The sequence below is a fragment of the Rana temporaria genome, chromosome 5 (genome assembly GCF_905171775.1).
Source record: "Rana temporaria chromosome 5, aRanTem1.1, whole genome shotgun sequence".
In the NCBI taxonomy this organism is placed as follows: domain Eukaryota; kingdom Metazoa; phylum Chordata; class Amphibia; order Anura; family Ranidae; genus Rana; species Rana temporaria.
Window position 1 is genome coordinate 214,128,843 of NC_053493.1, and position 26,910 is coordinate 214,155,752.

A 26,910-nucleotide genomic window follows, 5' to 3' on the forward strand; every position below is an offset into this window, starting at 1 on the left:
TCCCACCCCCGCTTGCCCCCTCACTCCTGGCAGCGGTCACCTATAACCAATCAGAGATGAAGAGGACTAGGACTTGGACTTGCTACAAAGGACACTGCAACATGTAGACCCCAAGGAGCACAGTACAATACAAGTGAATGGTCTGTAGCCTTTACTACCCAGAGATCTCTGCACACAGAGTTGAGGAGTTTTCCTGGGGTTTTGGCTGGAGGTCTGGGTCTTAAGTTGGAGGAAGTCAACATGTACAGACATATGGCCTTTGCTGGCACAGTGAGAGATCGGGGGACATAGGAGTAATTTCCAAAGGGAACTGAAAGAGTACACACCTATTGCTGGAGTGCCTGTGCCCATGTCAGAGACCAGAGACAGAGACACTCAAGGTTATTCTGCTATGAGCCAAAGGCCTACAGCCTGGGAGAGCCAGTAAGAGTCCGATCATGTAGACCTGATCGTAAGGACTGACTCTTCTGGGATAACTGATCGCCAAGCATTTAGACCAGATCTGTTGCATATCAGGAGTGGTGAGTGCGGAACAACCAAGCTTAATCCTTTACTACCCACAGTTAATGCCAGTAAAGACTATTCCTTACTTAGCAGCCTTTCAGCCATCCATTGTGTACAATCTTAAAACGATAGCTCCACGTACACCACCTTACAGATGGCCCCAATGATAGCTGGCTGTCAGGTATTATATAGTTGCCCTTTCAGGAGTATCCCCTCAGAAAGCATACACCCACCCTCAATGGTGAATATGTAGAATGTACTCTAGAACCCTTTTTTTGATTTATTGATGCCGTTACATGTATCACTCTTTGCACAAGTGTTAAAATTAGGTCCAGCATTGCTGCAGCCTAGTTAAGTGCCATAATATAGGACAGTGTTCACCTTATTTATTATGTCATTTTTATATGTGTTCAGTTGCCAATTTACTGGTTTATAGAATGAGCTGATCTTTTCTTGCCATAATAGATCTATTCTATGTGCCATCCAGTTACTTTTGGCCTATTTTCTGTGTACTATTATAGTGTTATAGCATACTAACTGCATTTTGAACTATTGTATGAACCTCTCGGTTTAATCTAAAATGATAATAAAACATTGAGGAATATTGAACCCTATCAGCTTTAGGCATTTAGTAAAACCAGGCTAATAATGATGATCACTAATGATCACTGATCAATAATCACTTCAAAACATTGTTTTAAACCCTTCCCATCCAGATCTGACATCCCTTTAACTGCCTAGGAAACAGAGTGTTTGCCTCAGTGGTCACATGATTGAGAACCTGTCACTGTGCTGCTTACAGCACAGAAATCTTTGCAACAAGTTCACTTTAAAGCTCACCCTTTTTGCAGAGGGACATATGTGTTACATGGGTGTCAACAGGTAAGAAGAAAAAATGCATTAATTGTACAGATACCATTATAGTTAACCAAAATGTGACTTGCACTTCCTTATTAAGTAATTTCATTAATCATTTTTCCATTCTCCAGCATTACAGGACAAAGCATCAAGTTTAACACATTGTTCAATGGATGATATTAGGTGGTAAGCACCACAGTAAAAAATCTGAAGGTTTATGAAGTATGGAGATAAGGTGTTAGGTCAGTGCTACTTTCTTACATTACTGAGCACGTTTTAAAATCCCATCTCTTCTTCCTGCTCAGCTAAGGACTAAAGAAAATATCTACAATAAAAACCCTACAAAAATAAAAGACGCCATCTGGTAGAATGTTTAGTTCCAGTGACTGGCTAGGGTTCAGATACTGAAAAAAAATGTAGATGATTAAGATGCTAGATGTCAAGGGATTTACAAGAAGTAATAACGGTGATTAAAATAATTGGAGTAGACACATAGTTGACGGATGCAAATTCTTTCTGATGAAGCAATACAATTCAGGGCAATGAAACATTAGTAAAAATCATTGTACTAAACAATGTATTCCAGATGCTTTATCATAATTGGGTCTGGTATGAAGCAATTAAAACTAGTATACAATATTGCTGGTGTGTAAAGCAATCACCCGCATTAGTGACATGTAGAAAGTAGAAACAACCTCTTAGGCCCCATGAACTTGGGATATTTATCCCCAGTGCATAGAGCCCTGGCGTTTAGTTGTGCGTGGAGGGCACAAGTATGTCATACAGCCCATCTGCCAGCAGCCTGGCAAACTCTATGAGAGACTGACAGCTATTGCGTCTAAACACTAGAGCCCCATGCACCAGGCCTAAAGGCCCAGTGTGAATTGGGCCTTAAAATTGGTTTCTCAAATACTTCCATGTTGGTGGAGGGGGTCTTGCTGTCACTTTATTTTAAAGCACACCTAGCATCACACATATGTTTCACTTTAAGTGCATGCATGCCAATTATCTCTCAAAACAATTTACTTCCCAGGACAATGCTTTCATGTTTCTTCTCCACACATATAGTTGGCACCACTTTTGTTTCAATGTCATAAAGAGTCAGTATTTGAGTACATGACCCTACATTTGTGGTCAACTGACCATCACACCAATATCTGAAATTGTTAGACATCCGATTTCAAAGCCATGCTCATTGATATGCAATTGCCCCCACCTTTTGCACCAATAACAGCTTTCACTGGTCTGGGAAGGATCACCACAAGATTTTGTCTGTCTATGAGAATCTGTGCCCGTTCAGCCAAAAATAGCATTTGTAAGGTTACGTGATTACATTAGAAGAGAAAAAGTAGTTTGCAATCAGAATTTTAATTCATTGTGTGGGTGTTGAGGAGGTCAGGAGTTTGTGCAGGCCACTCAAATTTGTTAAAAACAAACTAGTTAAAACACGTCTTTATTGATCTAGCTTTGTGCATAAGGGCACATTCATGTTGGTACAGAAAGAAAGGCTTTACCCAAACTGTTGTCTAAAATGTGTTTGTGAGCTATAGCGCTAATAGTACCCTTCATTTGGAACACTCAAACACAGTAATCTGGAGGGCTGTTCACATTTTTTTGACCATACTGTACACTTCCTGAACGAAGATGCTGATCCAGGGATGACACTATCATATATATTACAAACAATGCCTGTCCACTCTTCATTTTTTGCCTATCTTTATTTACGTTTGTCTCCCAGTTAAGCCCTTGCTGCTGCCTCTGAATCTGTGACTTGCAAAAAAATTAGCAGTTGACATAAACCAGACTAAAGGAATGCATACTCATACTTGCAGCAGACTGATGACATCATTCTCCCAGAATATTCCTTTCAGGTAGACTGCAAGAGACTATATGTGGGCAGTGACATCTGTCTGGTGCTCAAGGATGGTTTTGCCATGGTAAAATGTACAGTTTTCCCAATCATACTGATTTCTATATATTGTGATATCTTTAAAATAGAAAGATAAGTATAGCCAGATTGTTTAATGGAACATCTTTTTTAAAGTAAATGTAAACCTTACATCTTTTTTCAGTATGTTTGGCTGTAAAAGAGTGTCATAGACTGACACTCGGCTCAGCTTGCAGTCACCACTCTCAGAATTTACAGGATGGTTCTCCTGTCCTAAGGACGGGAGAAATCTGTCTGTTTTTTCAGAAACTGAGATGAAGGCTTGGGCCCCCCTCCACCACAGTGCTCATGGAGTCCTTTCTGCATTTCGCTCTTCTCCGTGCCAATGAGGATGCAGGTAAAGGAGCAGATTGGACGGCTGTGGTCGTGTGAGGGCTCGCTCCCTTGTCAGCACTGTCTGTGTTGATGGGGGAATCATGCAAGTTTCTTCCCTGCAATCTGTGGATGCAGGAAAGAAATGTGCACCATATATTCCCTGCCTAACTGGAAGTGAAAGTAAATTATGAATGTCTTGAAAGAACAGGAGAGGGGGAAGGAGACAGATGGGGGAGAGAAGGGCTAGAGATAATGCAGTTCAGTAATTACAGTGTACTGCAGTCTGCAGTGCACACACTTAAACACGGTCCAGGCTAGAATCTCAGGCATCATTCACACACAGCCAGGAATGCTGCTGATTTTCATATTTCCTGCCCACACATCCCCTCTCTCTTTAGATACAGTACACCGGGATAGTGTGGGCGGGACTGAAAGGAGGAGCTGTATTCCTCCCTGCTTGTATGTGAGGAGAGTGGGGGGGTGGCTGGACTCAATGGGCTGTAAAAGAGTGTCATAGACTGACACTCGGCTCAGCTTGCAGTCACCACTCTCAGAATTTACAGGATGGTTCTCCTGTCCTAAGGACAGGACAAATCTGTCTGTTTTTTCAGTAACTGAGATGAAGGCTTGAGCCCCCCTCCCCCACAGTGCTCATGGAGTCCTTTCTGCATTCCGCTCTTCTCCGTGCCAATGAGGATGCAGGGGAAGGAGCAGATCGCACGGTTGTGGTCGCGTGAGCGCTCGCATTATGCAGTGTCAATGAGCAGAGGGAGGGGGGAGGAATCCCCCGCAGAGCTGACTGGGGATGCTCTCCCTCTCAGGAGAGACTCTTACTCCAGCGGCGGCCCGAGCAAAATACAAAAAATGTAAACAAATATAATTTTTTTTGGGGGGGGCACATGGTGGGGCACAGCATAATGTTGGGGGGGGGTCAGGGTCCCCTCTGGCTCCCCCCTAGGGATGCCATTGCTTTTCACACCTCTTGATGCACCTGGAATGCATTTATCTAATTTACTGGACATGTCAATGGGCACTGTTTTCATGCATTTGATATGCATTTGGAACTAGCCTCAATCACAGGTCAGAAAAACCCCACTGACTTTAAATTGAGCAGTACACATAGCAATTCAAAGTCTGCTTTTTTGGGGGGGGATGTAACATATGCTATTAAAGGCTAAGTTCAACTTTAAGTAAAAAATAATAAATGCACTCATACTCCATTGAGAAACTCAAGCTTATATTTGAACCTGAACTTGTAGTCTATTTATTCACAAATCTCTGTAAATAAAAGATGTGGCTGAGCCCTGCACAGCCTCGCCAATTTTAAATGTGACATTGGCTATGGAGTACAGGAACCCCTGCCCACTGTCACAGGGACAGCCCAGGGGGTGGGGTGTTTGTTCCTTAGCAACATGTTACATCATAAATACAAGTATAACATGTTGCTAAAGGTGAACCTATCCTTTAAAGCTGAACTACACTGTATCTGAGCACCAAAAACTAAAAATGCTATTGAATGAATTTTTAATATAAAAAGCAAACTCATGCATCTATCAATGTCTTCATGCTTTATTTTGTCGAGAAATCACTTTGAAATGCCCCACCCTAACATTTTTGTCCTTTGCCTTCTTGAGTGATGCCTCGTACACATGATCGGTTTTCCCTGCTTTTCCCTTCATACACGTGTCCGGTTTTTCCGACAGGAAAACTGCCATGACAGCTTTGGTCGGGAAAACCGGCAGTGTGTATGCTCCACTGCAGTGTTTCCCACAGGAAAACTGCCGAGCAAAAAAACGCAGAGAACTGCGTCGGGAAAAAATAGAACAAGTTCTAATTTTTTGCTCGCAGTTTTCCTGTCGGGAAAACTGCTATGGAGCATACACATGGCTGGTTTTCCCGCCCAAATGCAAATATGGCAGTTTTCCCGTCGGGAAAACCGGTCATGTGTACTAGGCATGTGGGTAGATTTTACTTGAAGTTGAGAAAAACTCTCTTCCCCTCCTTCCCTTCTCCCCTCCAGAAGACTCCTGAGATGAATGACATCATTTTCCTAGGCTTGGAAACCAGGAAGTAACTGAGGAAATGTAAAAAAAAAAAGTTTAAAACATGTAAATACTGTGTGATATACTTTGCTATCTATTTACTAATGCGAGCAGCATGAAGATTAAAAATAGTCAGTGTTGATTGAGAGAGTGAAGTTCTGCTTTAGTGGGGATTTAAACTTCCGACAAAGCAGGGCAAACGTGGCCTTGGAAATGCTGCATTTTCCATTTTAACACAACTGCATACCTTTGTATGTAAAATGCAGTATTTGGTTAGTACATCCCTCATCATGAACCTTAAAACTGAAAGGTCAGTTGGGCTTGAGGGCCAGTTCCCACTGCTGCGATGTCAGACATTGCATGTGATTCGCACTGCTGTGCAAATCACATGTGATGCCTGTGCAATGCCAATTCAGCCATATAGCTTGTATGGCTGAATTGTCATCGCATTGACCAAACTTGCACAGGACCCTTTTTTGGTCCACACCAGAATCCGATCATATGGGTGTTCACAACCATGCGATCTGATTCTTATCCAAATTGACAGTTCGCACTGCAATATGAGAACTGAAATAGGGGTTTCATTAACTTTCTATTGGCACTCCCAGTGGTTTGCATAGGGCAGTGTGAACTGCCTGCGAGTTGTATGCGATGCGGGAACCCGCACTGGATTCGCAGGTTTCTTGCATCACTGCAGTGTGAACCGAGCCTTATGCCGCATACACACGATCATTTTTCAGCATGAAAAAAACGTCGTTTTAAAAAAATGTAATTTAAAATGATCGTGTGTGGGCTTCACATAATTTTTCGGGTTCTGAAAAACAAATTTTTTTTTTGAACATGCTGCATTTTTTAAAGTCGTTTTAAACAATGTCGTTTTTCAGGTTGTAAAAAATAATCGCGTGTGGGCTAAAACGACGTTAAAAACCCGCGCATGCTCAGAAGCAAGATATGAGACGGGAGCGCTCGTTCTGGTAAAACTACCGTTCATAATGGAGTAAGCACATTCATCATGCTGTAACAGACAGAAAAGCGCGAATCGTCTTTTACTAACACGGAATCAGCTAAAGCAGCCCAAAGGTGAATGAAACTTCCCCTTTATAGTGCCGTCGTACGTGTTGTACGTCACCGCGCTTTGCTAGAGTATTTTTTTAAAACGATGGTGTGTGGGCAACGTAATTTTAATGATGAAGTTGGAAAAACTTTGTTTTTTCTACATGCCGAAAAAGTTGTTTTTTTTTCATGCCGAAAAATGATCGTGTGTATGCGGCATTACAGTTATTTGGTCAACAATATATTGCATTTTAGCATTGTTGTTGACCATGTTTTGCTGTGAGATAACCTTTTGTTCCAGGTATAATTTTAATATGCCAAAAGCAAATCTCCAATCCAGGTTTCCAGAAAAGAGATATATTTGTAATTAAATCCAGCTCTGGCATTCAAATCTTGTTCTAAGCGATTATCATTAATTTTGTGTTTTAATATTTTGGCACTGTGCTTATAGCCTTACTATTGCAGTGACTGTTCAATCGATTTATAACTTACAATTAAATGAATGAAGTGTTTGGTATCACATTTCTTCGTAGGTTTGCATTGCCTTTATGTTTTCCTACTGTTCTTCCATGGATAACAAATCACACCTATGACTACAACTAACTTGTAAAAGCAAGATCAGTCTTCCAGGTAATCGTTCTGTCTAAGTGCCAGTGCTTTGCAGCCCAAGTTCTTTCCTGTGGCTCTTGTTTTATTACTTTACAGTTAATATTTCAGACATTTTAGTGGTAAATCTCTGCGTGTGACTTTGATGAGTCACGCAGTATTTGCAACGAATAGAAGTATAAGTAGATGGTTAACCTGAAAATGTGTCCTTAGCAGGTTTATTTATTGAAAATAAGCATTGGGAATTTGTAGGAGACAATTATTTGTTTAGCACTGTACAATACTATACATTTGCCAGTTGGTCAGCTCTGTTTTATATTACACTGCTTTCCATCTGCCAAACTCGCATGTGATTGCACAAGATAGGTTCCAGCCAAATTCAACATGTCAATAATAATTTAATCTGTAAAACCCAATGTACCATATAGCATTACTGCCTGCGAATTTATATTATATTTCTCTAAAACTATGCTTGAAAGCACAGCTGGAACTGCCCATATCTGATGAACAGGTGACTATTTATACAGAATGATCTCTTAAGCCCCATACACACGATCGGAATTTCCGATGGAAAAAGTCTGACGGACTTTTTCCATCGAAAATTCCGACTGTGTGTATGCCCCATCGCACTTTTTTCCGAGGAATTCCATTGGAGTTTAGATAAAGAACCTGTTCTCTTTTACTCTGATGGAATTCCGTCGGAATTCCGATGTGAGTTTGGCCGGGCAAAAAAAGCCTGATCGTGTGTACGGGGCTTAAGTTACTATTACAAAAAAAAGTTGGCCATTTGGAGCAAGCTTTTAGAATAAGCTTTCGTCATAAATGAATATGGTTAACTTTTTTCATCCATATTAAATACAGGACAAAATCTGAAGTTGCTTGATGACAGCATACACAGAGTGATACAACCCTTGGACCACCACTTCTACCACTGTGTTATATATGAGCTGAAAAACATCTATTGATCTAAAAAGTCAGGGACGGTTCACAAAGATTATGCAAAGGCCATTGATGATTAAATGCTCACTGCTTGGGACTTTCACTTACAGATCTGTACAAAAAAAAAATACATTGGCCACACAACTTCTCTCTGTTTGTAGAGGCTTTTTTGGCAAAAAATGTTTCTAATAAATAGGAGACACCCCAGGATTATTGCACTGAAGTCTCCATACTTATATGTTGCAGTCAAACACAATTCACATATTCTTCAAGTGCTAAAATAGTGGAAGACGCCCATGCTAACAAAGTTTATTATTCTGAAATAGCGCTGTTCACCCATTAGGTGATTGGCTAAGCAAAGTTTGACTGATGCTGTAAACTCCCATTGGCATGGGAAAATACTGGGGTGCCATGTAAAAATTCCACTATTTAGACATCTCTTATCCTCTTGGTCCTGATAAGGACTATATGCACCCATACTTGGTCTAATTTTTAGCAAATTGGGATTGATTCTTAATCTGCCTACAAAGAGTACAAGAATGGATGCCTAATGCCGCGTACACACGTTCGGGTTTTTGCCCGGCCAAATCGGAATTCCATTGGAGAAAAATAGAACATGTTCTATATCTAAACTTCAATGGAATTCCTCTGAATTTCCGATGAAAAAACTCAGTCTGACTTTTTCCATCGGAAATTCAGATCGTGTGTACAAGGCATAAGACTTTTTGACAAAGACTGAGGCACAATGCAACTTAGGCTGCCAAACAAAGCTTATTTGATTTTTCCCAGAGGCTGTTTTGTTCAATCTCAACTTCAGGCTTTTTCTGGGAAGAGGTCATGCAGAGAAAAACTATGCTAAAAGAAATGTGGAAATGAGTATGCTACCATAGCCGACCTTTCCTTCTGCTAGCTTCCTGGCTGCTTTGTTGATCCAGTGGCTTGAATACTTTCAGCCACTGACTTGGAAGAACTACCCATGCTTATTATGATTTTTACATGTAGGAGAGGAGTGTCAGAATCGGCCTGAGTGGCAAGTGGTTAATCACCATAAGTAAGTAATGTACAAATAATTCTTAAATATTGTTCTTAAGGTAAGTTACTATATTTTTTAAATCTGTACTCAAGCAGGTGACTTAATGGATAAATATCTGAAGTTTAAAGTTATAACAAATTCAGGCGTTCTATAAGTATAAATTGCACATCTAATTTCATTCCTGCCTATCACCAGGACAGTGGAATTTCCCACAAAATTACCCCATTTTGGAAAGCAAACACCCCAAGGTATATTTTATGGGGCATGGGCTGTAGATAGGTACTTGGTTACTCTGATGGGCTGGTGAAAGGTACTTTGATGAGCTGGTGACAGGTACTCTGGTATTCTGATGGTCTGGTGACAGGTACACAGGTACTCTGAGGGGTTGTGACAGTTACTCGGCTACTTAGATGGGCTGGTGACAGGTATTTTGATAGGCTGGTGACAAATACTTTGATGGACCAGTGACAGGTCCTCTTTATTACTGGGGGGCAATCAGTGTGTGTTGGTGTGCATTGTAAGCGATAACACGCTGTTACTGCAACCTCCTCACATATGATCGGTGTGAGGAGGAGAACCTTGTAACAGCCCGTTACCGCGATTTGTTTACATTCTGTGACTGGATGTAATTGGACATAGCCGATCATATGGTAAAGAGACAATTTCATTGGTTCTTTACTGTGATTAGGGATGGGCTGAGTCAGGGTGACAAGCCTTGTGCCCAATCGCCGGTCTGCGTGCTGTGCACGAGGACAGTGCATGTAACCGACTGTGATTGGACACAGCTGGTCACATAGTAAAGAGCCATTTTTATTGGCTCTTTACACTGATCTTGGATGGGCTGTGTCCCGAATGACACGCCTCATCCCCGATGACCGCGCTGTAGGCCCCCAGGAGCGGCAAGAATGGGAGGACATCATATGACGCCCATTCAGGATGGGAGAGTGTTCCTGACAGCGTCATTTTAATATGGCCCAGTATGGAAGTTGTTAAAAGAGAGGAACACTTTTTATGGCTTATGTATTAGGCAGTTTACATTTTGCACATGTTTCTATAAGTTAAAGTGCTTGTAAAGTTATGAACAATTACAGCCAGCTTCTCTGTTCTATTAATCTCTCCTACAGTGTGTAAATGTTTTTTTTAAAACAATGCCTATAAATACCTTATCTTTGATCGCTTCTGGCCGCTCATGTGACCTTTGGTTACTCTATTCCTCTGATTTACGGGGTACAGGGGGGAGTGGGCCAGGATCCCCTCTGATGTCAGCCAGGGAGGTCACGTGACCACTCAGCCCCTCCTGCCATAGCCCTTAGATGGGGGAAGGATAGTGGCCGGAGGTCACGTGACAGGCCAGAAGAGATCAAAGATAAGGTATTCACAGTGTAGAAGAGATTAATAGAACAGAGGAGCTGACTGTAGGTGTTCTTTACCTTTCTACAGCTACTAATAGCAGCAGGAGGAGAGGACAGAGGGGGGAGAGACACACAAAGGATCTGACAAGGAGGGAGGGGAAAGAGGAACAAAGGCACGTAAACTGAACACAGTAATCAGTGATCAGCAGCTATGATTACCATGGTCAACACACAGAGGGGGGCACATGAACATGCAGGATCAACCAGGTTTTTTACAGCTTAGAAAGGGGTAGATTAGACAGCACAAGCTCTGTGCTGTTAAATTTGCTATAAGGGAAGAGGATCTCTTTTTTGTTTTTTAGTGTTATGACAACTTTAATTGGTCCCATTTGGCATAGAAAGTATTCACAATAATTTACCTCACGCAAAGCATACAACACAATGATCAGGACTAATAGCATGTTGGCCATTTCAATGCCATTTTTACTACTGCTCTTAAATCTTGTACTAGAAAAAAATTCCTTAGACTCAGTTGTCTTTTGCCATAGGACACATTCTATGATCCTCTGAATGAAAGAAGTTATTTAGGGTAGAAGACTATGAAGATAACCCAATAACCTCCCAAGAATCATCATATGTTTATTTGTTTTTCTTCTGCACAATAAATCTTTCAAGTCATTTATTCTTTCTAGTTGTATTACTAGACTATTAAATGTCTAGCATCCATCATCATTAGATGACAATATTATAGGGAAAAGTAAAATAATTCCATCAATTTCTAATAATATACTGGTACAGGCTACACAAAGCTAATATTGACTTATTCTCTAACAGTTAGGAGAGAACCCTATAGTGGTTTCAACGTCTTCTTCCAGACTCAAATGACTGACATATCTTTTAATATTATTCTCTTTAAAACCATCCAATATGCTGGAAGACATCTGCTGTTGACAGTACTGATTTTTTCAGTATTTAAAAAAAAGATGCCTGAAGCCGTTATCACCATGTACATTCCCCAATGCTTGGGGAAAGAGATGAATCAATCTAAGAATTTTGTCTGATAGCTACTTTTTCCCTCATGATAAGCCAGTGTCTGATGCTGTCTGCCAGTTTCTCCCTCCTTCCCTTTCAAACCACTAAAACATTTACACTCATGGAAGCTGAATGTAAATATTCTAAGGATACACAGCTAACGGTTATACCCCTGCGGCAGTAAGATCATGCTTGCACAACCAAATACTCTTGTGTGCCTATGGCATCTTATAACCCCCCCCACACACACACACACACACACACACACAAATTAATAGTCTGTCTGCACTAGATTGTAAATCTGTATACTGATAAACAGGTTGGCCCAGATTCACGTAGGAGATACGACTGAGGCGTCGTATCTTGGCGCCTGATTCAAAGAATCAGAAATGACAGAATTTGGCTAAGATACGACCAGCGAAAGTCTTATCTTAACTGCATATTTACGCTGGCCGCTAGGGACGGCCGCCCGGCCGTCGCAGTACAGATACGCCGTTTACGTAAGGCTTTTTCCAGCGCAAAGTTACCCCTGCTATATGAGGCACAGCCAATGTTAAGTATGGACGTCGGGCCAGCGTCGATTTTTCCGTCGATTACGTTGTTTGCGGAAGTCGTTCGCGAATAGGGCTGGGCATAATTTACCTTCATGTCAAAAGCATTGGCTTTTTGCGGGTTAATTTGGAGCATGCGCACTGGGATACTTTCACGGACGGCGCATGCCAATTTAGGTGGGGTCACAATAAATTAACATAAAACACGCCCACATGTTCCACATTTGATTTAGGTGGGCTTACGCCGTCCTATTTACGCTACGCCGCCGCAACTTTGCTTTGTCAATACTGCACTTGTCTGTCAAAGTTGCGGAGGCGTAGCGTAAATAGCATACGTTACGCCTACTCACAAATACGCGCTCCCTACGTGAATCTGGGCCGTTGTCTTGTATTTTGTCACATAGATGTTAAAGGCTGTGCGTTCTATGTTAGCACAGCTAGCAGTTTAATAGATTTTTACTTATTACTGTTTTAATCAAAACGTTTAGAAAATATGTTTTTCTATAAGTCGTATAGCCAGCATCTCTTTAAACGGAGAAAATTTTTACATGAATGTCTATAATTAACCTAATGGATTCTCCAAAAAAAAAAACAAGTCTGATAAGAGTATTAGCAATAATAAACTACCGTATGCAGTCTAGAGGTCAAATACAGCACTAGACCATCTGGCTTTCTTTGGTTCAGCAAGTGAGATTAATTATATTGTATTTACCTACTGACCAAATGTAGTTGTACTAGTCATTTGTTACTGTCAGACTATTAGAAAATCTACAACTATTTCTGCAATTAGTAAAAATAATATTTTGCTAATTAAACATAAAACATAAGAAATTATATTCTATAATAAGTCATTTATTAAATAAAGGACTCCGTGCCTCTAATTGCTACGGTTCCTAGAGCCAAGTCTTTGTATTCTTGATTAGGTTAAGTGAACTATTTCAAAAAGAGCATCATGAAGACGTAGGAGGTGTTTTTGTGAAATATTGTATTGGGATCCAAAATGTAACTGCTACTGACAGAACCTAAAAAGACAATCTTATGTGAATAAAATCAGATAGTCGTTATTTTATATATATATATATATATATATATATATATATATATATATATATATATATATATATATATATATATATATATAAAATTAAAACAGGACAATAAGATAACCAGCTTTGAGAATAATGTCCATTGAAACAAAATTAACATCTTAATCAGGTGCCCTCAAAATGAATTTCTTGAGGTTGGACCAGAAGTCTTGTTTGTCCCAATAAACAATGAAAATATTTTATTTTCTAGATGACATAGGAATGGTTCCCAGGTAGAGCTGGAGTTTGTGTCCAGGCAAAAGGAAACCTAGACAAAGCTTTAACCCCTGTAGGTGTAAGCATTGTAAAAATCACCATAATGCATAATGATGATAATTAAGATTTGAGAAATTCAAGTGGATATTCATAAATAGCATACAGTCTCACATGGAGATCTAGGATTATCATTATGCTTATTTCCAAATTTCAGAAACAAAAATTATATTTCAAAACATTAGGCCCAATTCCAAGGGAATTTTGTTTTTCATTTTCTCTCCTCACTGAGAAGATTTCCCCTCACTTTGTAACAAGGTATCAAATAGAAAAACAGTTAGAGCCTTAGGGCTCTTTCACACGTCCGTTCCGTTCGTCCGTTTTTTGGACGTCCGTTAACGGACCTCAATGCTTCCCTATGGGCTAGCGTCCGTTAGCGGATGAGCATCCGCTAACGTCCGTTAGCATCCGTCTGCGTTAAGGTCCGTTTTTTTGGACGGAAGAAAACCCTATTTTTCTTCCGTCCAAAAAACTGACCGGACGAAAAACGGACGTTAACGGATGATCCGTTTATCATCCGTTCCGCTAACGTCCGTTTTTCACCAAAATATGTAAAAAATACAAATTCACCAAACTTTAATATGTATGCAATATGCATACATAACAATAACCTTTCACCCAGGTAGTGTTTTTATTCCCAAGTCACATGTTCCCAGCACATGCTGCCCAGTTCCTGGACATTAGAGCAATTCCCTGTGTGTGATTGTCCTCCTTAATTAATAAAATGGCAAAGGATGTTAGCCAAGAAGAGCTAATACACCTGGTACATGATCGCCCTGCAATATGGGATAAGAGGTGTGGAGACTATAGCAACCGATATGTCTCTAACAACAAATGGGAGGAAGTCTTTCAGGCGGTGACACCGAACTGGCAAACACTAAAACAAAATGAAAAATTTGAACGTGGTAAGTAGTTTGTGGGTTATGGGGGGGTGGGTTGTTATCTTGTAGTCCATCCATATGTCAACATCCATATCCACCGGCCACGTCACCTGCCACAAGTTGTGAATTGGCCACTGGCCACGCCACCTGCCACAAGTTGAGAATTGGCCACTGGCCACGCCACCTGCCACGTCACCTGCCACGCCACCTGCCACAAGTTGAGAATTGGCCACTGGCTACGCCACCTGCCACGTCACCTGCCACAAATTGAGAATTGGCCACTGGCCAACTGCCACGCCACCTGCCACGTCACCTGCCACAAATTGAGAATTGGCCACTGGCCAACTGCCACGCCACCTGCCACGCCACCTGCCACAAGTTGAGAATTGGCCACTGGCCACGCCACCTGCCACGCCACCTGCCACAAGTTGAGAATTGGCCACTGGCCAACTGCCACGCCACCTGCCACAAGTTGAGAATTGGCCACTGGCCAACTGCCACGCCACCTGCCACGTCACCTGCCACAAATTGAGAATTGGACACTGGCCAACTGCCACGCCACCTGCCACGCCACCTGCCACAAGTTGAGAATTGGCCACTGGCCACGCCACCTGCCACGCCACCTGCCACAAGTTGTGAATTGGCCACTGGCCACGCCACCTGCCACGTCACCTGCCACAAGTTGAGAATTGGCCACCTGCCACGCCACCTGCCACAAGTTGTGAATTGGCCACCTGCCACGCCACCTGCCACGCCACCTATGGGTGTATTTTATTTTCTGTTTCTTCATAGGAGAGAGTATCGTCACCCGCTGGCGCTCATTGAGAGACCGTTATAGGAGAGATTTGAAGGAGGAGACAATGTCCCGCAGTGGAGCTGGAGCCTCCAAGTACAAAAAGGGTGCATTTTTTGAAATGCTGGATTTCCTGCGTAACGTGATGAGCCTAAGAAGGTACCTAGCCACTTTATAACATTATTTGACCAAGTAAACTACAAATAATAAACTTGATCCACACATATAAATATCTGAATTAAGAGAAATGCATAATGACCTAGTATGCATATCATAGTAGCTCATTATAAATGAATTGATTCCCTGAGATGAAAGTCCCTGTATAGGTCTTCTTTCCCCTCTTACTTTGCTGCCATCACTCCTTGAGTGTCTGGTAGGTATTGGGGGTCATTTACTAATGGCAAATTAACTTTGCACTGCAAGAGCACTTGTAAGTACCGTCACTGTAGATCTAAATGGAAGATCTGAAATGAGGGGAAGCACTGTTGATTTTATCATCCAATCACGTGGACGTTAAAATACTCTTTTTTACTTTCCTTGCATGTCCCTCTCAGATCTACAGCGACTGGACTTCCAAATGCTCTGATAGTGCACTGGTAGTGCAAAGTGGATTTCCCTTTAGTAAATAACCCCGACTGTGTTTCAGGGGGTGTTGATAGGTAACAGTCAGACAACTTTGTCTATTTTTTATATGCAAATATGTTCAAACTAAGTATTCCAAAAGTGGTATGTAGGGTTGACCACAGCAGTATACACACACATGGATCTATGTATTGTTGAAACAAGTCTGAATTGACCTTTAACCCATCTACCAACCAATATTTTACAGTACAGCCACTAACATCAGTGAAACGGAGGAGGAAACAGATACTGAATTTTCGCAGCCAGATCCCATGGGAGAAACAGGAGTGACAGAAAGTGAGGCAGCTGAAGATGCCACTAGAGCTGCAAGACCGATTCCACCAACCACAAGTGTGCCTGTAAGTATCGAACATAAAATGCCTACTTTTTTAAATATTGTCAAAAGATAATGTGCTAATAGATATGTGTTCCACCCCTCAGATTCGTTCAGTTGGTTCAACTGTGAGAAAGCGTCCACAAAAAAACAAATTAGATAACGCCATGCTGAGCTTCATGGAGGAGATGAAAGCAAGAAGACCTGACTCCAACGATCCTTTTTTGGACCCTAACAACGAGGACGCTTTATTCCTAAGAAGCCAGTACCACCTGCTACAAAAAATGAATCCGGATCGAAAACTTGATATGCGCCTGGCAATTGGCCAGTATATCGGTACTTGTCTGAAGGCTTCTATGTCAGGAGACTCTGTGCCCCAAGTTATCTCCCCTTCCCAACGCCAATTCTACCCCGATCACCCACCACCAGCTCCCTACACTCACCGATTCCAACCCAGCCCTATACCCCATCATTACCGTGCCCCTGCCTCCACTGCCCAAAATTTTCCAGTCCCACCCCAGGCACCCAACTATGATCCCTCTCCTTCCCAGGGGACTTCACGATCTGATTCCTCCCTTTTCCCCACCCCTTATTATCAAGATCTATAATTTTATTTTTTTTGGAAATTTTTGATACGATACTTTAATAAATTGATTTTTGCCCCTTTTTGTGATGTGTATTTCATTTTTTTTTATCTTTTACTATAAGTTACAATCTACATGTTGCGTTCATAAAGTTCAAAGAAAAATAGTAGACTGCATGAAAATGATTTTTTTTTGGTATTTTATGTGAAAAGAAACAAACTGATATATCATAGGGACATAATGACAATTGAAGCATGAAAGCATACACTTGTAGAAATCTTAAATGTAGAAATTAACTGGCGTTTTCACTATGACAAGAAAGACCATGCAAATTAACTAAAAGGGGCGAAACATGTTACTATAAAGGTGCAAATGATAAAGTTCCTCGTGACTGTTTTTACACATATTGATACTGCCACGGAACCTCTCCTTCTGGGGACATAAAAAAATTAGTAAAATTGTCACGCATGGTAATAGCTGAATTGTTGGGTCGCAGTCCGGAAAAGCGCACAGATGGTAGGTCTACCTCGTCCTCTTCCTCAACAGAAATCCCTTCCTTCTCGCGGATGACATTGTGGAGGACACAGCAGGCTTGGATTGCCAGTTGGGCATTCTCCACGCTAAGTTGTATAGCGCTATGAAATATGCGCCATTTGCCGCTCAAAATGCCAAAGGTGCATTCAATAAGGCGCCTTGCACGACTCAAGCGGTAGTTGAAAATTTTCTTTGGGGTCGTTAAATTCTGCCTGGCATAAGGCCTTAAAAGATGATGAGAAAGTCCAAATGCCTCATCAGCAACTAGAACATGTGGCAAATCTGGTCCTACAGTTGATGGTAGTGGTTGATCTGCTGGGAAATTAAAGTGTCCCTCCAGTATTCTTCTCCCCATTACTGATGATGAAAATATTCTTGCGTCGGCATTCGATCCATAGGCTCCTATATCAACGGCAATAAATTTGTAGTTACTGTCGCAAATTGCCATTAGCACTAGTGAAAAATATTTTTTATAATTGAAAAATTGCGAGCCAGATCCTGGTGGCATCTGGATTCTGACATGTTTCCCATCCAGAGCTCCAACACAATTGGGGAATTGAGTTTTTTTCCAAAAGCCAGTCGCAATTTCCTGCCACATGGTAGCATCAGGAACCGGCATTGCAGAAGAACGAAGCTCCTCCCATATTGCTTCGCAGGTCTCATGCACTATCACTGATATGGTCGATATTCCCAATAAAAAAAAATGGCTTAGTGACGTATAAGACACTCCAGATGCAAGAAACCTAGGAAGAGTAGAAGAGTAGAAGAAATTACGAAAGGAATCCAACATTACACTGGACATAATCAAGCTAAATGGCTGGCTGGCTTACCTGAGGGTAATGAGAAGTCGCTCCTCTGGAGGCACAGCAAGTCGCATGTCTGTGTTTGTACGGTATAGTCTGGGATGTAACTTTTCAAGTAAATAATCAAACGTTGGGATCGTCATTCTAGTGAAATTTAAAAATTTAGGAGGGTAACGTCGCAAATCTGCATATTGCAGCGCAAAGAAACCCTCACTTGGCCTTTTGAGGAGCATGGGATGTGCCCAGTACCTGCGTCCCCTAGCAGACATCTTCCTGGTCAAGCTTTTTTTTCTCCACACATAGTACATCATGACAAATGATGTCACATTCTGATCATAATTCCCCAAATCCATCGTAATCAGCAAGTACAGTGAAATACAGCAATGGATCAGGAACAAAACAGCCGGCTGTTAACATACAGGAAGAGGAAAGCACACTGGGGGAAACAAAGAATCATGGGAAAATTCTTGAAAAGATGATTAATAAAGTTCTAAAACCAAAAAAATAAAAAAAACGGATCAAAAAACGGATCGAAAAAACGGATGAAAAACGGACCAAAAACGGACGTCAACGGACGGAAAACGGAACGGAAACGGATGGAAAACGGACGGAAAACGGACGAAAAACTGATGAAAAAACGGATCAACTGAAGGGAAAAAAAATAATGTAAAAACTGAACGGACGTGTGAAAGAGCCCTTAGTGGGTTTTATCTTTGTTTATGCTTCCAGCTTGAGACACTCATTTCTTCGGGTACTTTGCAATCAAGACTTTGAAGAATTTCTGACTTTTCCTTTTATTCCATTATCTTTTCCTTATCAAGAACTAAAGAAAAGTTTGGGCCGGAATTTGGGATTTAACTTCCTTTATTCAATGATTTTAAAATACTTTCCGACTGAGATGCTGGGCAGCGCCAGTTCCATAATGCAAACCAATGTTAGAGCTAAACTAACAAAAATAAATCCGCAGCAGTACTTGAAATTCAATATCTGCTACCCTATCCCCAGAATAAACATCCTTTATCTGCTGGTGCATACATAATATCAAGTTTTGCCTTCTTATCATATAGTGGCACCGATTTAGAAAATCTGTATAGGGTAAGTGTCCTGAAAATATATCCTTCCCCGCTATATACTAGTAAAATAATAGCTTGGCTATGTCCTTGGAGAGGATTATTAAAATTTTGATTTCCCTCTCTGCTGTTACAGCTTTTGGTCTGTTGCTAAAGCTGAACTGGGTGAGGAATGTAACATGATGTATATCTAACAAGTTAGTCCTGGTCAAACAAGCCACAACTTTAATCAAAGTACTAAGCAAAAAAACATTTCTGTGCTAATCCAAGAATTTTCATAATTCTCCTGAAGATATCCAATCACCCTAAGGGCCCAGTTGCATTCTTTTGCATTGTGTTAACACGCTTGTGTTAATGTGTGTTGCATTAAGGCAGCTTAATAAACTGAATTGGCTATTAATGCACCAAATGCCCTAAAAATTGGATGTGCCACAAATTGTGTAACCGTCTCAACACAATTCAATATGGTGCATTTCTGAGCATTGCTGCACACTGCAACACATGTTCATTGCCTTCAAGTGTTGGGGTGATATTCAACATGCATTGCATGTAAAAACATTGTGGTAATTTGCACACAATGCATAAGTATAAATGAGCTACAAGGCTAACTCCCAGGCACATTTATAAAGAAAAAAAAAAATCTGCTAAGTACATGTATGGGAGCTGTGTTACCCACAACTTTATTTCTTTTTCTGTTCATCGTGATCGGAGATTTACACAGCTTTGGCACATAGCAAAACCTTGTCTGGAAGGGTTCACCTTTACATGTATTCTCCCTCTGCCTTGTTGTGACAGAACAGTGAAAAGAGAATCAGCACACTAATAAACTAATTTCTCTATGACTCTCTTATTAGCATGAACACATCAGTACAACCCACAGGCTCTTTATTCTTTCCCTTTCCCAATCTAAGCTCTGCTTAATGGAGGATTGTAAGAAGGTAATACCATTTCACATTGAGGAACTTACACTACTTGCATTAAAAAAATAAATGTAAAGGAGAAGTAGGGCAAACGCTCTTTTGGCACTACATCTCGGGGGATCACAGAAGTGCACTTCCTTCTGCACTCCTGTTACCCATTTTCAGCTGAGAAGAGGGCCAAAGCTCACTATCAGCTGACGTAAGTTAACCAGTCCAGGCTCTGGAGAGATCCAGACACTAATGTCGGGATCTACCCACAAGCCTGACCAGCAGCTGGTGCAGCCTCTTAGCGCACGAATCAGCAAGCTTTGATCACACACTTCTTGGTCTTGGAGGCAGCAGGGAACCGATGCTGCATCCACCTAGGTAACTATATACTGTATGTGTTTTTTTTTACTTCCCACACTTCTCTTTTAATGATCTCCTAATTAATACATAACTGCATTAATTGAGTATTTTCTATTTGCAGGAATTTTATTCATAATCCAGATCCATAATCCATAATCCGTGTGTAGGGCCTACCGGACAGTTTTCCGGCCTAGCGGACAGGTTTCCAGCGGACAAAAGTTTCTTAGCATGCTAAGAAACTTGTCGGCTGGAAGCCTGTCCGTCGGACATGTCCGATGGTTAATACAACTCATCGGACATGTCTGCTGGCCCAAAATCCCGTGCATGCGTCGAATTGATTCGACGCATACGTGGAAGCATTGAACTCCAGTGTAAGAGAATGTCGGTGTCTTCTACGTCACCGCGTTCTCTGTCCGCGGGGATTTTGGTCTGATGGTGTGTACACACATCAGACCAAAAGATCCCAGCAGACATGTCCGATGAAAACGGTCCGTGGACCGTTTTCATCGGACATGTCTGCTCGTGTGTACAAGGCCTTTTACTGCAAAAACCTGATTCCACAAAATATGAAACTAAAAATGCGTTTATTAACGTGTATACCCAGTACTGTGTTGTGATACACCAATCACTCCATGCACCTTACCAAATGTACGACTTTCATTATGCAATCAACCAATCCTCTCTGATGGATGTTCCACCCTTTTATATACAAAAAATGCATGGAAACCTCTGAAAATTAAAATAAAATATATAGTGTAATACCGCTTTACAGCACTCTTTCCGATCTTCCATTCTTCAATATTAGGACTCCCTCATCTAAGATATTTAAAAAGGGCCCATAGCGCAGCAGTAAAATCTAGTATTTATTATACAGAAATTCACTTACAAACAAATGCTTGGTAAAATCCTATAAACCTCACCTAAGTTGGCCACCGCAGCACTTCCAGCGTGCGTGATGACATCAAGTCCGGTGTCAGATGTCACTTATGACAAGTTTTGTCCAATGGACTTCTTCCCAGGATGTAATTGAGAGACGCCCAGCCATCTTGAAATACTACTGCTTCCGCACATGATCCTCCATTTTACTTGATGGAAAAAATGGAATGGAAGATCGGGAGGAGTGCTGATGACATAACCTTATTTTGGAAAGGAGTGCTTACTTATTAGCATTTGGTAAGGTGCCTGTGTGACCACATGGTGACTAGTGGGTCTGAAAACATAGTTTCACAGTGGTAATGGCACATAATTATGCTTGTTAATGTGAGAGGTTATGGCACTATCGCACAGTTTATAATTTAAAGCAGTAGTACACTATATATTTATATTATATATTATAGGCTTTCATGCATAATTTTGGATATAAAAGGGAGTAACATCCAGTAGAGAAGATTGGTTGATTGCATAATGAAAATAGTACATTAAGTAAGGTGCATGAAGTTATTGGTGTATTACAACACACACACGGTGGAGTCATTACTGAGTTTAGAGGGATACACACATTTATAAATGCATTTTTGTGAGTAGCACAGATGATATTTTGTGGAATCAAGTTTTTTCAGTATTACACTATATGTTAAAATTCCTTTTCAAGAGCTTCTGACACCCATTTGGAGGAAGGGCAGGATAATTTTTCCAGAGAGGAGATAAAGGCACAGAGGAAAGCAACATTGGAGTCCCAGGAAAGGCTTTGAGAAATAGGAGGGTAGGGTATATACAGTATACACAAATGCATCTTGTGGTCCATTGGAGATGTTTTTCGGAATTCTTGATGTAAGCACATTATAAGTAGTTATTTTTTACACAAGTGGAATTGGACATACTACACTATATGGTGTTTTCTTTTTTCAAGATGAATTACCTTATTGAGTGGTGTGCCACTAAAGATCCAAAATCAGGGAGGACAGTGTTGAAGTCCTTGGTCTATATCGGACTCAAAGTGATTGCGGATCTTTGAAATTAAATTTATATGGACTGGGGTGTGAAGGACTTTTAACATTTAGTGCTGGTTTTATATTTATTGTCTTCCCTCCCTGGGATTATAGGGCCTTTTTCAACTGTTACTACGATTGAGGGGCTTATTGGTCTAGTCCCTAGGGTGCTAAATTTTGAATAAGTATTTAAGTAGTGTATTACAACACTGCTAACAGCTAATCAAAGCTTTCACTACTACTGGCCATTGAAAGTGCTTCATATCTTTAATTATTCTCAGTTTGTCAGCAGTACTGCTGAGTACATTTTTTTTATCTATATATACTGTAGAGCTATGGCAAGACTATTTATAATGCTGTAGTTTGTGCAGATCGCACAAAGGGAACAAGTAATATGTCATGAACTTAAGTGTAAAAATCACATTATCTATATTATTTGCTTGATCCATTCTTGTTCTTCTATGTGTTTTATCTTCCTCTATGGGAGCACCATCAATGTAGAAAAAGCACAGGGTATCTAATGTTACATGAATGTTAGAACCAATCAAAAAGACTGTAAATACATCCTATAGTGACAACAATGTAACCAGTAACTATGTGCATTTTTGGCTTGTTAGCAGAGGTACTTAGAAGGTCACCATAAAATGATTTCATCCCTTCCTATGCCAGCACAACACTAATGAGGAAAGAGGGAAAAGCACAGAAAAAAAAAACATTAAATAAATAACATTCTTGAATTGTTTTAAACATAGGCTGGCTGGAAGCCATGAAGGATGAACCAATGAGCATTTATCTGGACCTATTCCATAAAGCTTTTTCCAAAATTCCAAAAGCCTTTACAAAAAAAGAAAACGATGAGACATACTTAACTATGTGCTTTATTCTTTTGAAAGTTAGGAAGTTAAGGAAATGCACCGATGACTCTACTGTAGCCCAGGGTCACCAGTAAACAGAAAGAGCTCAAATGGAAAAAAATAGAGTGCATACTTAGTGTTACTGGAATTCACATTGGTAAGCAGGGTCAACAGCGGACTAGTCTTATATACTTAACCTTTTCTAGAATTTCCCATTTAGTTATTGCCTGAGTTGTAAAAGCTCCGGAAAAGACCAACCCATTTTTATTAAGAATCCTATATATATTTACAGATAACCATATCTGTCAGACATAAAGAGCAAAGTGCAGAAACTATACAACCAAACCCGATATGATCACTATCATCACATCATTATTGCTTTTAATAAAGTAAACCTGTTACAAATCTGGGAAACTGAGCATATGATAAAAAAAAAACATATAAGCAGGGGTTACCTTCAGGTCAGATTGCATGTGAATAGTTCTGTAGATATAGAACAATAATAGAAAATGCAAATTATTTTGCCTTTTACAGGTAACTAATGCCTCATACCTCTATGTCCCTATATTTAGTGACACTGAAGCCCCGTACACACGACCAGTTTCCTCGGCAGAATTCAGCTTCCGACCGAGTTTCTGGCTGAATTCTGCCGAGAAACCCGGCCGTGTGTACAATTTAGCCGAGGAAGCCGACGAGGAGCTCGACGAGGAAATAGAGAACATGTTCTCTATTTCCTCGTTGTTCTATGGGAGCTCTCGGCCCGCCGAGCTCCTCGGCGGCTTCAGGGCTGAACTGGCCGAGGAACTCGATGTGTTTGGCACGTCGAGTTCCTCGGCCGTGTGTACGGGGCCTGAATGCTATCCTTATTCACTATACACATCCACTTCTTAAAGCGGAGTTCCACCCAAAAGTGGAACTTCCGCTGATTTGTCTCCTCCTCGCCTCCGCTGCCACATTTGGCACCCTTTGGGGGAGGGGGAGGAGGGAGCGGATACCTCCCACACCTGGTAGTCCGGCTCATGACAACACCACTCGGCTCCCTCCTCCTCCCCCTGCCGTCGGGCCAGTAGGAGAGAGGAGCAGAGCATCACGCATGTGCAGTAGTGTTCTCTGCGTGAAGCCATAAGGAAATATTAGCTGCAGTGCCAACATCGCTGGACTCCAGGATAGGTAAGTGTCCTATTATGAAAAGCCAGCAGCTGCAGTATGTACAGCTGCTGGCTTTTAATTTTTTCAGCGGTGGGCAGAACACTGATTTAATGGCACTGTAATCTAGTTTTCAGGAATCATTTCTTACTGTGTTTTTCTGTCTCCTTGTACTGTGCTCTGTGAGCTCCCAACCCTCTCCTCTTCAGTTTCACCATGTGAACTGCTCTATGCACACTACGCATCTCGAAGTCCATAATCCATAGTCCCTGGTCTATCTTGACTGTGAAATGAAGAGAGGATGGCTAAGTTCCTACATACAGTGTGACCATGCAGAACGGACATAGCCACCCTAAAACAGGAAGTCGAATCACACCAGCAAAAACAAAGGAATTTGGAGATTTGAAAAGGCTGAGAGACATAGAAGGCATTTTTTGGAGTCCTGAATATATACTTGAATATCATTTTTCCCTCTTAAACCAGAGTTTGGTGTCACTTTAAAGCGTATTTTTACTTTTGCAGTTTCAGAAACCCCCAACCATTTGTTAGTTGTTCCCATTCAGACAGCATACCTAAAAAAAAACATTTCCTGACGCATTCATGGCAGCACACACTGGGTTGTGACTCCGCCCCCACAACCTGACAGGATTGGTTAGCTATAAATTTGAAGGGGAGACACCCGGCATTATTCTCTTTTTTTATCCTCACCTGACAGGACGTGGACGTACAGCTTGTCTCCTACCGCTATCGCCCCTGCAGGTTCAGCCTCTCCTGTTTGGAAGTCCCCCTTGTACAGTCTCTAATAGAGCTTTTATAGGGGGAGCCCCGCTCTGGTGGTCTCAGGGGTTAATCCCGGCAAGTTCCTGGCATGTATACAAGCTTTAAATAAGCTTAGACCGGCAGTGTGGCTCTCTAACTATTTCTCCCCTTTCTCTCCTGGTGCTCTGTAGTGCCCCTGAAAGTGTGTATGTCAAAGGCTTTCCCTATTGTACCCCTGAGAGTTTGTATGACCAGGCCTTCCATATTGTGCCATTCATTTCTCTCCCCCTCATGTCACTGTGTGTTTGTACCTTTTTTTTTTTTTTTGTTCCTTTCCAGGCAGGCTCTCTGAGCCATGTAGTCCCCCGCATCGCCGCGCTCCTCGGGCGTACTGCGCATGCGCGCAGCACAATGATGACGCCGGACACCTCCCTCGCCCTCATCCAAGATGGCGACGGGACGCGCGGGACGCTACGGCGCATGCGCGTACGCGTCATCAGCGCCGCGACGGCGGCGCCAATTTTAAAAAAAGCCTGAAAATTTCTTTTTTTCCCTGAGGCTGCTGCTTTGCTGGAATTCCACAGGGATTTCTCCCAGGGTATGCAGGTGCTTCCCTTTCCCTTTGCCTATACCTGGTTAGGTGTTTTGTTGCTTATTTTGTAACTTCTGTTGCTTTCTTCCAGTATATCCCTCTGCTGCTTCCCTGTGATTTTCATGGAGCCCACTGCCCTCGCAGACCACTACCAACAAACGAGGTATGGAGACCATCACTTGTGTGGTAAGTAGAGAAGAGACAAAAAAGAGAGCCGGCCACTAAACACTGCCTATCTGTTGCAGTCCCATCAGGCCAAGAGACGCAAGCCCACGGCGCAGGGAGAGGTCCAGGCATGCATCAAGCAGGAGGTCCCGTAAAAGTCGGTCAAGATCCTCCTCCCGCTACCATCGATCAAGGCACAGCCGATCACGCCGCAGCCGTTCCCGTCATAGCCGGTCTCACCGCAGACGGTCTCCCTCATCCCACCGTGAGCATTATCATACCCGTCCTGCAGCTAACGCTTGCTGGGTGTGCGGTGCTACTGCTTTGCCAGGAAAGCTAGCATGTCAGACTTGCTTTAATGAAGCAACTAGAGAAAAGGAGACGAGCGCCAGGATGACTACAGATTTCTCCTCCCAACAGCTCGTGGGGGAGTCAGCGCAAGAATCAATGTGGACTTCAGTTCCTTTGGTCTGTGATGAGCCCACTCCGGGCACTTCATCCTCCTCCGGCCCATATGCCCAACTAATAGAGGCTCATTCTGATCATGAAGATCGAGAACTTGTGTCTGGATTTGACTTCTGTCTAGTCGAACCTTTTGCCCGCTCAGTCAAGGCGACAATAGGCTGGGAAGAACCCGTGACGGAACCACCCAAGGTTGGGAAATATTTCCCCGAGTTAAGGAGGGACCCCGAACTGTTTCCCTTCATCGACGAACTGGAGGACCTCATTAAGGAGGAGTGGGAGAAACCAGACAAGCGTCCCGGTCTGTCCAACAAACTCTCTAAACTATACCCTCTGAAAGACTCTAAAGTCGCTTCCCTCATTAACGCTCCCGTGGTGGATGCTTCTCTTATGCGACTCGCCAGGCATGTCACTCTGCCAATAGAAGACGCAGTATCTTTCCGGGATGTTCTCGACCGTAAGATCGACCTAGAATTAAAGAAGGCTTACTCCACCTCGGGGGGCGCATGTAGACCAGCTATTGCT

The 26,910-nt window shown here is 41.9% G+C and overlaps 3 protein-coding genes across 4 annotated transcripts in view; 1 reads left to right on the plus strand and 2 right to left on the minus strand.

Moving 5' to 3' along the window:
* FBXL7 (F-box and leucine rich repeat protein 7) overlaps positions 1-26,910 on the minus strand; it is a 247,087-nt gene that overhangs the window by 124,301 nt on the left and 95,876 nt on the right. The window lies entirely within an intron of this gene.
* LOC120940595 lies at positions 15,214-16,888 on the plus strand. The gene is made up of 3 exons (XM_040353546.1): positions 15,214-15,424; positions 16,095-16,245; positions 16,328-16,888. The coding sequence occupies exons 1-3, from the start codon at positions 15,333-15,335 to the stop codon at positions 16,826-16,828; spliced, it is 744 nt and encodes a 247-aa protein (XP_040209480.1). The 5' UTR covers positions 15,214-15,332; the 3' UTR covers positions 16,829-16,888.
* Positions 16,987-18,281, minus strand: LOC120940593 (protein ALP1-like). The gene is made up of 2 exons (XM_040353545.1): positions 18,169-18,281; positions 16,987-18,081 (listed from the first exon to the last, which is right to left on the minus strand). The coding sequence occupies exons 1-2, from the start codon at positions 18,213-18,215 to the stop codon at positions 17,202-17,204; spliced, it is 927 nt and encodes a 308-aa protein (XP_040209479.1). The 5' UTR covers positions 18,216-18,281; the 3' UTR covers positions 16,987-17,201.

What these genes read in the sequence shown, in the direction of transcription:
- LOC120940593 (XM_040353545.1), bottom strand. Translation starts at nt 18,215, where the DNA reads ATGCGACTTGCTGTGCCTCCAGAGGAGCGACTTCTCATTACCCTCAG. An exon ending in CGACTTCTCATTACCCTCAG is followed by an intron (nt 18,082 to 18,168) that starts GTAAGCCAGCCA and finishes TACTCTTCCTAG; the next exon opens with GTTTCTTGCATCTGGAGTGT.
- LOC120940595 (XM_040353546.1), top strand. Translation starts at nt 15,333, where the DNA reads ATGTCCCGCAGTGGAGCTGGAGCCTCCAAGTACAAAAAGGGTGCATTT. An exon ending in AACGTGATGAGCCTAAGAAG is followed by an intron (nt 15,425 to 16,094) that starts GTACCTAGCCAC and finishes AATATTTTACAG; the next exon opens with TACAGCCACTAACATCAGTG. An exon ending in CACCAACCACAAGTGTGCCT is followed by an intron (nt 16,246 to 16,327) that starts GTAAGTATCGAA and finishes TCCACCCCTCAG; the next exon opens with ATTCGTTCAGTTGGTTCAAC.